The sequence below is a fragment of the Pristiophorus japonicus genome, chromosome 5, assembly GCF_044704955.1.
Source record: "Pristiophorus japonicus isolate sPriJap1 chromosome 5, sPriJap1.hap1, whole genome shotgun sequence".
Classification (NCBI taxonomy): domain Eukaryota; kingdom Metazoa; phylum Chordata; class Chondrichthyes; family Pristiophoridae; genus Pristiophorus; species Pristiophorus japonicus.
The window spans coordinates 160,175,350-160,187,933 of record NC_091981.1 but is presented as its reverse complement, the minus strand read 5'-3'; the positions used below and the strand labels follow the sequence as shown (position 1 = coordinate 160,187,933).

The 12,584-nt window shown below is 45.2% G+C and overlaps 1 protein-coding gene across 1 annotated transcript in view; it reads right to left on the bottom strand.

Moving 5' to 3' along the window:
* The window catches only part of LOC139264487 (collagen alpha-1(XXVIII) chain-like), a 405,978-nt gene that overhangs the window by 35,647 nt on the left and 357,747 nt on the right, over positions 1 to 12,584 (bottom strand). Inside the window, exons 29-31 of the mRNA XM_070881040.1 lie at positions 8,248 to 8,328; positions 8,108 to 8,143; positions 1,387 to 1,423 (exon numbers count right to left, since the gene is read on the bottom strand). Coding sequence (XP_070737141.1) covers positions 1,387 to 1,423; positions 8,108 to 8,143; positions 8,248 to 8,328 — 154 coding nt within the window. The remainder of the gene's footprint in view (positions 1 to 1,386; positions 1,424 to 8,107; positions 8,144 to 8,247; positions 8,329 to 12,584) is intronic.

Genomic DNA, 12,584 nt, shown 5'->3' with positions numbered 1-12,584 from the left:
TGGTCGGATGAGTGGGTGTGGCATCTATTGGCTTTACATCACGCAATGGTGTATACTTTACTCACTTGGCATCACATCAGGTTCTGCAGCTGCATGCGTGGCCGACCGGGGGTGGCTCCCCACTAGTGCCGGCACCCGCTCCTCGATATCTGTCAGCTCACTGATGACTGGTGGCCCGACACCCGTTTGCCGCTGCTCGGCCCAATTCTTCAAAAGCTTCTTCTGTAAAAGGTAACATTAGCACAACATGGCATGAGATCATTGCTTGAGATCATTGCTAGGTACTGTCAAAGAGACTGATATAACACATAACCGACAGATGTAATCATGATTATTATGAAACATATCATTATTTATCTAAAGATGTACACCGTGAACGCAGGCTTTGAGTACCACATTCCCGGTATAAGTGCAAGACATCACATCTGATTTTAATCACTCATTACACTTATAATTCAAATTATATAAATACATAAGTAAATGTAAATAAATGTAATACTTACTCTGGCGAATCCGACAAGGTCGTTCCAGCGCTTGCGGCATTGGTTGTTCTCACGCACCTCGTTCGTCGCCAACGAGACCACCTCGGCTATGTCGGCCCATATCTTCTGGTAGACCTTTGGGGTGTGCTTCCCACGCACACCCCGGGTCAATTGACTCCAGCGTGACTCCACCTCCGGCAGGAGGGGGGCATTTGCCTTGTCGGAGAATCTCTGAGCTCGTTTTCATCCTCCCAATTGTTCCTCTCCCACCTCACTGCTTTCACCAGCATCCTCAGTCTCTACAGCATGCTGTGTCGCTTCCTCCATCCCTTCCATTTTAACTATATTTTTTTCCCCCCAAATTCCGTGGGAACAACATTATTTGTGCTCACAAGTCTTTTTGTAGCTGGTAGATCTCCCTCCTACCTCCCACAACAGCCAAACAAGAACACAACACACCCACACACGCTTTCAGTTCCTCTCGACTCCCTCTTGCTCTCTCTCCTCTTCTGCACATGTAATGATGACCACTGACCACCTGAAACGCGGGAACGGCGGTTGCCATGGCGTTGCTATGGACACCGACAGTTTACGGCAGAAGGTCAAAAACTTTAATGCTAACACCCATTTCAGATCGCTCGCAGTAATGCCCATTTTATAAAATGGAAAGTTGGGGTTTTGAAAAAGGGCGAAAATCCGGCGATCTCAAAACCCATATTTACCGCGAACGCTGAAACTAACGCCCATTTTTGGCCGATCTGCACAAAAGTGGAAAGTCTGGCCCCAAGGCACTTAACAATTTTGAAGAATTTTGAAGGTCAGTTTGTTTAAGTAGAAAATGAGAATAATTGTTTAAAAAGTACCTGTTACACCATATTGTGTCAATGTATACACTTGAACTCACCACAGATTGTTCTGATCAATTTGATTATTTCCTCCCTCTAAAGAAAAGATGGGAACAATAAAATTACCTTTATGCACTTATTACCTTGAGGTAAATGAGACATAATTAGCTCATGTCAGATGGTACAGTTGTTCAATCTTTGTGCAAGCCCATAAAAATAAAATTGAACATCACCGATATCCATCCACCAACAAATTGCTGCTGAAAACCCTCCACTTTTCACAGATGGAAAATCTAATTTATTTTGAGGATGATGCATTGCAGGTAGCAAGATGATGAAATAATTATCAGCTCACTTGAGAAACTGAGAGCCCATACAGATCAGTTTTGTGCTTTTGATCTACCCCAGTGGGCACTCAATTGAGACTGCCCAAATTCAATTCATGCAGGTCTCTTCCACATCTAGCAAAAGGGAGACCTTCATCCATCAGTCTGAATTGAATTTAAATTCTGATCCCAAGGGTAAAATTTCGGCTGGGAATTTCGCTGGAGCAATTTCCAGCCTTCAATGTTCTCAACCAATGTTAAAAGGAGAATCAAAACTTTAACAAAGTGAGATAGCTCTCACTAGACTTTTATATCTTGTTTTCAGGAATACAAGAGCTGCAATTATATAGAGTAGACTTTCTTCTTTATTGCATCTGTGGAATGCTCAGTAAGCATAGCAAAGAGGAAATGATGGAGGAAACCCCTTTGACAGACAAGGAAGACCAGGCAGGTAGTGCTGGAGTCCCCTGAGTGCATCTTGTTCTCCAACCAGTATTCTGTTCTGAATACTGGTGAGAACAATGGTTCCTCTGGGGAGTATAGCCACAGCCAAGTCCACAGCACCATGGGTGGCTCAGCTGTACAGGGAGGGAGGAGGAAGGCCAGAAAAGCAATAGTGATAGGAGATTCAATAGTTAGGGGAACTGACAGGTATTTCTGTGGCTGCAGACATGATTCCAGGATGGTATGTTGCCTCCCTGGTGCCAGGGTCAATGATGTCACTGAGCAGCTGCAGGACATTCTGAGGGAGGAGGGTGAACAGCCAGAGGTCATGGTCCATATTTTTACCAATGACATAGGGAGAAAGAGGGATGAGGTCCTGCAGGCAAATTTTAGGGAGCTAGGAAACAGATGAATAAGCGTGATCTCAAAGGTAGTAATCTCCAGATTATTCCTGGTGCCACGTGCTAGTGAGTACAAAAATAGGAGGATAGAGCAGATGAATGCGTGGCTGGAGTGATGGTGCAGGAGGAAGGACTTTAAATTCCTGAGGCATTGGCACTGGTTCTGGGGGAGGTGGAACCTTTACAAGCCGGACGGGTTGCACCTCAATAGTGCTTGGGCCAATATTCTCACTGGGAGGTTTGCTCGTGCTGTTGGGGAGGGTTGAAACTAGCTTGGCAGGGAGATGGGAACCGGAGAGAAGCAAAGCTGGAAATGAAAGGCAGTAAATTAGTAAGTAAATTTGGAAGGCAAAGGAAATAAAGGTTAGAAAATGGACAACAAAAGGGTTTGGCAGTGCGGAATGGTATATACTTCAATGCAAGGAATCTAGTGAATAAGGCAGAGGGCTGAGCTGAGGGCACAGATATCATAACTAAATTGAGGTCTAAATCATTGATGATCATAACTATTACTGAAACATGGCTGAAAGTAGGTCAGGAATGGCAGCTCAACATTCCTGGTTACAGGCTTTTCAGACAAGATAGAGAAGGGGATAAAAAAAGGAGTGGGGTAGCAATATTGGTTAAAGAAGCAATTATAGCTGTGAGGAGGGATGATATGTTAGAAGAATCATCAAATGAGGCTATTTGGGTTGAACTGAAGAACAAAAATGGGGCAATTACACTGCTGGGAGTGTACTATAGACCCCCAAATAATTAGGGAGATAGAAAAGCAAATATGTAAGCAAATTTCTGAGAAGTGCAAAAACAATAGGGCAGTAATAGTAGGGAATTTCAACTACCCCGACATTAACTGGGATAGAATCAGTGTAAAAGGTATAGAGGGCACATAATTCTTAAAATGCATTCAAGAGAACTTTTTTAGTCAGTACGTAGCAAGTCCAACAAGGGAGGGGGTGGTTCTGGACTTAGTTTTAGGGAATGAGGCTGGGCAGGTGGAAGGTGTTTCAGTGGGAGAGCATTTTGGTGGTAGTGATCATAATTCAGTTAGATTTAGCGTAGTTATGGAAAAGGACAAAGATAAATCAGAAGTAAAAGTTCTCGATTGGGAAAAGGTCAATTTTATTAACCTGAAATGTGATTGAGCAAAAGTGGACTGGAAACAGCTACGTGAAGGTAAATCAGTGTTAGAGCATTGGGCATTCAAGGAGGGGATAGTGAGGGTTCAGAGCAAGTATGTTCCCACAAAGAAAAAGGGTTGGACTCCCAAATCTAGAGTCCCCTGGATGTTAATTGGCATACAGGGTAAAATAAGGCATAAAACGGAAGCTTAAGTCAGATACCGAGAGCTGCATACTGCAGAAAGCCTAGTCAAGTATAGAAAGGGTAAAATTAAAAAGGAAATTAGGAAAGCAAGAGAGGGCATGAAAAAATATTGGCAAGTAAAATCAATTAAAACCCAAAGATGTTTTATAAATACATAAAAACTCAAGAAAGAATGGGGCCATAGAGTCTATTAAAGATCAAAAAGGAAGCTTATGTGTGGAGGCGGAAGATGTGGGTATGGTTCTTAATGAATACTTTGCAGCTGTCTTCACAAAAGAGAGGAACAATGCAGATATTGTAGTTAAGGAGAACAAGTGTGAAATATTAGTTGAGATAAATATAGTAAGAGAGGAAGTATTAAGGGGTTTAACATCTTTGAAAATAGATAAATCGTCAGGCCTGGATGAAATGTATCCCAGGCTATTAAGAGAAGCAAGGGTGAAAATAGCACAGGCTCTGACCATCATTTTTCAATCCTCTCTGGCTATGGGTGTGGTGCCGGAGGAGTGGAGGACTGCTAATGTTGTACCTTTGTTTAAAAAGAGAGAAAGGGATAGAGCGAGTAATTACAGACCAGTCAGCCTAACCTCGGTGGTGAGAAAACTACTGAAAAAAATTCTGAGGGGCAGTATTAATCATTATTTAGAAAAGCACAGATTAATCAAGGACAGTCGGCATGGATTTGTTAAGGGAGGTCGTGTCTCACTAACTTGATTGAATTTTTTGAGGAAGTAACAAAGAGGGTTGATGTGGGACGTGCAATTGATGTAGTCTACATGGATTTTAGCAAGGTTTTTGACAAGGTCCCACATGGCAGGCTGATCAAAAAAGTAAAAGTCCATGGGATCCAAGGGAAAGTGCCCAGTTGGATGCAAAATTGACTCAGTGGCAGGAAGCAAAGGGTAATGCTTGATGGTTGTTTTTGTGACTGGAAGGCTGTTTTCAGTGGGGTTCCGCAGGGCTCAGTACTGGGTCCCTTGCTTTTTGTGATATACATCAATGATTTAGACCTCAATGTAGGGAGCATGATTAAGAAGATGGTACAAAAATTGGCTATGTAGTTGATAGTGAGGAAGAAAGCTATAGACTGTAGGAAGATATCAATGGACTAGTCAGGTGGACAGAACAGTGGCAAATGGAATTCAATCCGGAGAAGTGTGAGGTAATGCATTTGGGGAGGGCTAACGAGGCAAGGGAATACACAATAAATGGTAGGATACTGAGAAATGTATAGGAACACAGATCCCTGAAGGTTGCAGAATAGGTAGATAAGGTGGTTAAGAAGGCATACGAGATACTTTCCTTTATTAGCCAAGGTATAGAATATAAGTGCAGTGAGGTTATGCTTGAACTGTATAAAACACTATTTAGGCCACAGCTAGACTACTGTGTCGAGTGTGGTCAGTGCTTCGATGCTGGATCGAGAACAACCCCAGCATCGAAGCACTGACCACACTCAACCAGCTCCGTTGTGTGGGCCACATCGTCTGCATGCCAGACACGAGACTCCCAAAGCAAGCGCTCTACTCGGAACTCCTACACGGCAAGCGAGCCCCAGGTGGGCAGAGGAAAGGTTTCAAGGATACCCTCAAAGCCTCCTTGATTAAATGCAACATCCCCACCGGCACCTGGGAATCCCTGGCCCAAGACCGTCCTAAGTGAAGGAAGTGCATCCGGGAGGGCGCTGAGCACCTCGAGACTCGTCACCGAGAGTATGCAGAAATCCAGCACAGACAGTGGAAGGAGTGTGCGGCAAACCAGGCTGCCCCTCATCCTTTCCTTCAATGACTATCTGTCCCACCTGTGACAGAGACTGCCTATGATGATGATGATGATTGTTGTGTGCAGTTTTGGTCACCACTTTACAGGAAAGACGTGATTGCACGAGAGAGGGTACAGCGGTGATTTACGGGGATGTTTCCAGGGCTGGAGAATATTAGCTATGAGGAAAGATTGGATAGGATGGGGTTGTTTTCTTTGGAACAAAGGAGGCTGAGGGGAGACTTGATTGAGGTGTATAAAATTGAGGAGTCTAGAGTGGATAGGAATGATCTATTTCCTTTAGCAGAGGTGTCAACAACCAGGGGGCATAGATTTTAAGTAATTGGTAGGAAGTTTAGAGGGGAGTTAAGGAGAGATTTTTTCATGCAGAGGTTGGTGGGGGTCTGGAACGCACTGCCTGAAAGGGTGGTAAAGGCAGAAACGCTCAACATATTTAATTACTTGGATATGCACTTGAAGTATCGGAATTTGCAAGGCTTTGGATCAAGAGCTGGAAAGTGAGATTAGGCTGGTTAGCTCCTTTTCAGCCGGCACAGACACAGTGGGCTGAATGGCCTCCTGCTGTGCTGTGAATTTCTATGATCCTATGTGTCAGGTCTTCACCTCTGGAATGCTGCCCCAGAAGTTTCAGTGCATCTCTCAGTTGGTGTAACTGGGCCTCCACCTGCAGTAGGTGCAAACCCAATATTAGTGTGTCAGCGAGGCGGAAGGATGCATTCTAGGCCTGCAACTTCATTTTCCTCTGAGTGCATCCATGGGGCACCCACACATGGGAACCCTAAAAAACTAACAGTGGTGTTTGCACCATGAGCCTTCACAGACAAGATAGTTCATCCCCTCCAGACAGGTTTGTTGCTGGTTTGTCCTCTTAGGCTGCTGGTAAATATCTGGGCCTTTTTTTTGAGTATTTTCACTGATCCACTACTGACCTGTGAGTTTTAAGAACAACTTTTGCTGGTGCTGGACTGTTTGTCTGACTTGTAAATATTTAATTTCATTCAAGGGTGATCTGGTAGGTCTGCCTTTGGGGCTGAACGAGGCGGGGGAGCGATGAAGGAGGAGGGGGAAGCACTGAAGGAGGAGGGGGGAGTACTGAAGGAGGAGGGGAGTGATGAAAGGGGGAGCGGTGAAGGAGGAGGGGGAACACTGAAGGAGGAGGGGGAGCAGTGCTGGGCGAGGGGGGAGAGCAGGGAAGGAGTGGGGGGGGGCGGGGTTGGAGAGAAGTGAAGGAGAAAGGGGAGAACAGTGAGGACCAGAAAGGCATTCATGCCGTGGTGGGAAAATGAGCGGAGCAGTCCCCTACATCGCTCCAAAACTGATGGGCAATTTTCAAAATGGCGGCCCCTCCGCGGAGACGGTCACTGACCCACGGCCGCCTCTTTCAGGCAGCCAGAGGCCTTATAGAAAGGGGGCAATTTTGGCCCCGAAACATTTTATTTGGAATATAATAATCATGGGGAAGTTTCACAAGATTTTCTCAATCACCTACCATAACTTCAGTGGACACACTGGAGCAAAGGTGTGATGGGGGTACAGTAGCATCATCATTAAAGGCAGTCCCTCGAAATCGAGGAAAACTTGCTTCCATTTTAAAAGTGAGTTCTCAGGTGACTGTACAGTCCAATACGGGAATTACAGTCTCTGTCACAGGTGGGACAGACAGTCGTTGAAGGGAAGGGTGGGTGGGGAGTCTGGTTTGCCGCACGCTCCTTCCGCTGTCTACGCTTGGCTCCTACATACTCTTGGTGACGAGACTCTAGGTGCTCAGCGCCCCCCCGGATGCTCTTCCTCCACTTTGGGCGGTCTTGGGCCAGAGATTCCCAGGTGCTGGTGGGGATATTGCACTTCATCAAGAAGGCTTTGAGGGTGTTCTTGAAACGTTTCCTTGTACATGGCCTTCTTAGAACTCACAAAGGCCTTTGACACTGTCAACCGTGAGGGACAATGGAGCGTCCTCCTCCGTTTTAGCTGTCACCAGAAGTTTGTCACCATGGTAAAATAGTGGTTATGTTACTGGACTAATAATACAGAGGTCTGGACTAATGATCCAGCGACATGAGTTTAAATCTCACCATGGCAGCTGAGGAATGTAAATTCAGTTTATTAAATAAATCTGAAATAAGAAGCTAGCATTAGTGATGGTGACCATAAAACTACCGGATTGTCATTAAAAACCCATTTGGTTCATTAATGCCCTTTAGGGAAGGAAATCTGCTGTCCTTACCCGGTCTGGCCTATATGTGACTCTTAACTGGCCTCTGAAACGGCCCTGCAAGCCACCCACTATGAAAAGCTATAATAAAAATAAAATCAGAGGGACCACCCGGCATCGACCTAGGCACTGCATTCGGACACAGCAAAGGCACATCCAGCCCTTACTATGCTGGAAGAAGAACTAACTCCCTTCACACTGTTTGCAGACTTACAAAAAGGTTCATAATTATGGCATTTCCCTAATTGAAACAGCGTAAAATAATTATTTTGTTTCGATAGATACTTACAGTGAAACCTTGTTGACCTTTCTCTCCATGCTTTCCCTACAGTTTTAGAAAATACAAGACATTATTTCCAGTACATACTAAATATATTTTGAATAAATCATATTAGACGATCATTGTCATTTTGTATAGAAATATCTTACTGGATCGCCTTTAGCACCAGAGGGTCCTTCAATACCGTTGTCTCCTTTCTTCCCTCGTTCACCTTTATATCCATGATCTCCCTATATGAAGTAAAATAGTAAAAGCCAATAGAATTTTAATCCAAAATGAGATGGAGGGGCCAATATTCAGCTCCTGAATAAGGCCCGTTACCGCCAGATTGCGGCGGCCATGCAGCGGAGTCGAGTGGTTGCCGATTTCTGGTCAAAGGCCACCGCGAACTAAATTCAGCAGGGGCTGTTTTTCTGGCGGTCCCCACTTCCACCCCACCGCTGCCGAGCAGCCGTAAGTGCGTCAACAGTACGCGCACCGCCGGGACCTCCCACCTCCCTCAGAATTCAGCCCGAAAAATCTTATGCCCGCCAAGCGGTGCCCCCGACAGCTTTTTCTGTCGGTGCACCTTTTAATTCCCTCTGTCAGCCTTGGCTGTGCGGTGGCCGTCAAAGGCCAGGGCCCAATTCCGCAGCTACCATCTTATTTTTCTGCTCGCTGACTTCCATGTCGGCCGGACTATTTTGTGCCCCCTGGTTCAGCCGGGCTGCCAACAGGCAGCCTGGCAAACCCTCTTGGGTGCCAGGCCACTGGCCCGGCTGAAACCCTCCCTGATGGGTGGCCCAGTGTCCGATCCTAAATAATTGCCGATTCTTTCTTCTTTAAAGGAGATATGTGGTTACGCAGACATGCAATGACATCACCACCACTCCGCTGCTGAGTGACAGCGATGGAGAATCCGTCCCGCCTCCACTTCCATCCCTCACCAGCACTTACCGCCGCACTTCCGCCCCTATTATGATTGACTTCCTGGTCGCTTAAAAAAAGCCCCGGAATCTTTTGATTAATATACAATGTCCAAATGCAATAATAAAATAATGAATTCTGACAAAGGTTCCCCCTAATCTTTTTCTTGCAGGTGCTGACTCACCTGATGTACATTTCCAGCATTTTGTTTTTATTACAGAATTGCAGCATTTGCTTTTTTTGATTCCTACACACTATTTGAAACATTAAATTGCCCCAACTTATCATGAATTCTTAGACATATTATAGGAGCTACTTCCACAATCTGCATTCCCAGCAAGGAACTCCGCCTTCCCCAATGACAGCAGAGGATCATGGAATTATTTTATCTTGAAAGATATGTCTACCCAAAATAATTACAAAAGCTATACAAGCTTTATAGAGCATTCGATGGGAATGGGCTGTGCCGAGCAAAAGGGCACTTCAGCATGGCTAATCTGAGACATGAAGCATTATATTTTAGCAAGCATGGACTAGGCAGGAGTCTGTTCCCTGCTTTGCTTTTGGTAACTTTTCTGAATCTTCACGGTGTTCTTGGAGCAAGAGTGGGACCCAATGCTGAGGTTGGGAAAGCAGGAGATCCAACACCTAAGCCTGGAAAGTAGAAGGCCCAGCATCAAGGCCAGGGAAACAGTTGGCCTGGTGTGTGTAGGCTTGATATAGAAAGGGCCATGTAAAGGGAGGTGGGTATGGGCGGAAGAAATAGGCTGGTGCCATCTAGGGAAGTCCATAGGCACAGGCTAGAACTGAGTCTGCTGAGCTGAGCAGGTCAAAAAGTCCATGGTGAGCCCACGGGACATCAAGTGAGGTAGTGAGCACTGGGTCGCGGTAATCATGCAACTGATAATATTAATGGTCATCCGCTACCACAGACCAATCATATCACTGGAAGAATAATGGCCAAATGAATCATGTGACTGTCATGGCACACTGTGATTGCTAGAAAATGACATGGATTAAATGGACCAAATAGATAGGAAGAAGAGGACAAAATGCAAGATGAAATGAAATATTACAATTTAAAGACATAGGTACTTTCAATCTAATCCTTCCTAATCTATGTATGTAAAAGATTGTTTCTTAAGTCCCTCCCGAATGGAAAATATTTTAACATTGAAATTTCTTATTTTCTGTGAATATTTACCCTTTTGAGACTCCAGATTCACCAGTTGACGTTAGTTAAGAGTTCCTTCAATAAATAGCTCCACAGTGAATGGAAAGAATAGAATTATAGAATCATAGAATGATACAGAACAGAAAGAGGCCATCTGGCCCATCATGCCTGAGCCAGCTCTTTCTCCACAGCCCTGCAAAATGTTCATCTTCAAGTATTTATCCAATTCCATATCGAAAGTTATTAGTGAATCTGCTTCCACCACCCTTTCAGGCAATGCACTGCAGATCATAACGGAGGTGGGGGGGGCGGGGGGGCAAGGGTTGTGTGGAAGAGATCGTGGGTCGGGGAGGACATTGGAAGGGCATCGGATCATGGGGAGTGGGGGTCTGATCGCTGGGGAAATTAGCAGATTTGCTTGGTGGGCCAGAGGAAAGCACTCCTGTCCTCCTGGCCCACAAGCAGTGCTAGAAGGGCACTTACCTCTTCCATACAGCAGCTCTCACCTCCCTTCAGCTGGCGGGTTTCTTGAGGCCTGGGAAACCTGGCTGGCCAGCATTAAAGCTGGAAGAGGAAAATTTGAGGCATGCAGCCTCATTAAAATAATTGAGTGACCCGCCTCCTGAGAGCCAGGTTGGTTGCCCGCCCCACCCCCGCCCATCCCACCTCCATTAAACTGGAAGTGGAGGCTTCGAGGCAGGTTAAGTTCGGGCTTGGAATTTTTTACATTTTAATTTCCCATCTAACCCAATTCCACCTGTTTTGGGGGTTAAAATTACCCATAATTACTGTTGTAACGTCGGAAACGTGGCAGCCAATTTGTGCAAAATAAGGTCCCACATACAAAATGAGATAAATGACCAGATAATCTGTTTAAGCTGCGTTGGTTGAGGGATCACTATTAGCCAGGATAGCAGGAAATCTCCACTACTTCAAATAGTGCCATGTGATCTTTTATATCCATCTCAGAGGGCAGACAGTTTTACATCTCATTCAAAAGACAGCAACTCCAACACTACAGCAGTACTGTAGTACCTTCAGGGTACTGAAGTGTCAGCCTAGATTATGTGCTCAAAGTCACTGGAGTGAGGCTTGAAATCATAACCTTCTGACTGAGTGATGAGAGCATTATCACTGAGCTAAGGGTGATACCTAAATATGTGGTAACACTGCTCACAGAAATATTAGTGTAAGCACCAGGTATCACTTTCACACAGTACCACGGATGTTAAATCTTGGGGCTAGACTTTTCACTTTGCTGGCTATCGCCTCAAAAATGGGCAATGTTCCAGCCTTAGCGATGTGTCAGCCTTACTGATCGCTGGAGCATCGCCCATTTTTTGGATCGCGAGTTTCGACTCTGCGTGGGCAAAGTGATAGCCCAATGATGTGAAGTGGGCCCAGCGATAATCCAGCGATGTGGAAAGCAAAAGCTTCCCTAGCAACGGCCTTCTGCACATGCAATTTTTTTTTTGGTGACAGGTTTTCCCGTGTTTCGGGGGGGGCGTCAGGGGTCATCCACACATGCGCAAAGGGAGGGGCAGAGAGAGAGAGGATACTGAGAGAGGAGGAAGGCAGTGAAAGAGAGGAGAGAGAAAAGACTGAGAAAAGAGATTTATACAGATCGATCATTACCGGAAAAGAAAGATATAATATTACCGGAAAAGAAAGGGATTATTACCGGAAAAGAAAGATAAAAGAGATGTCCGAATCTGAGCATGATGTGGAGAGGGGGAGGAAGAGGGCCAAACCCTTCTCCGATGAAACGAATGAGGCCTTCGCTGCTGAGGTGCACTCCCAGTGTGGCATATTAACCCGGGGTGCTCATTTGTTCATTTTTCAGGATGTGACAGAGAATAGGGCTAATGGGTGTGTCATCAAATTGCCAGGATGTGATTAGTGGTGTCCCCCAGGGATCTGTACTGGGCCTTCAGTCTTTCACTATATTTACAAATGACTTAGACAGCCATATAATCAAGTTTGCTGAAGATACCAAGTTAGATTGCACAGTAAGTCGTGTAGATGGGAGTAGAACATTGCAAAGGGACAAGGATAGATTAAGTAAACTGTGGCAGATGGAGTTCAATGTGAGGAAGCATGAAGTCATCCACTTTGAACCTAAGAAAGATAGAACAGAGTATTTTTAAATGGTGAGAAGCTAGAAACAGTGGAGGAGCTGAGAGATTTAGAGTTCCAATTACAAAAATCACTAAAACTAGTAGACAGATACAATAAAAAATTTGAAAGGCGTATGAAATGTTGGACTTTATCTCAAGAGGACACAAAGGGATGAAAGTTATGCCACAGTTATATAAAGCTCTGGTTAGACCCCATCTGGAGTACTGTGTTCAGTACTGGGGGTCGAAACTCAGGGTCCGGATCAGGCCCGTTACCGCCGTTTTACGG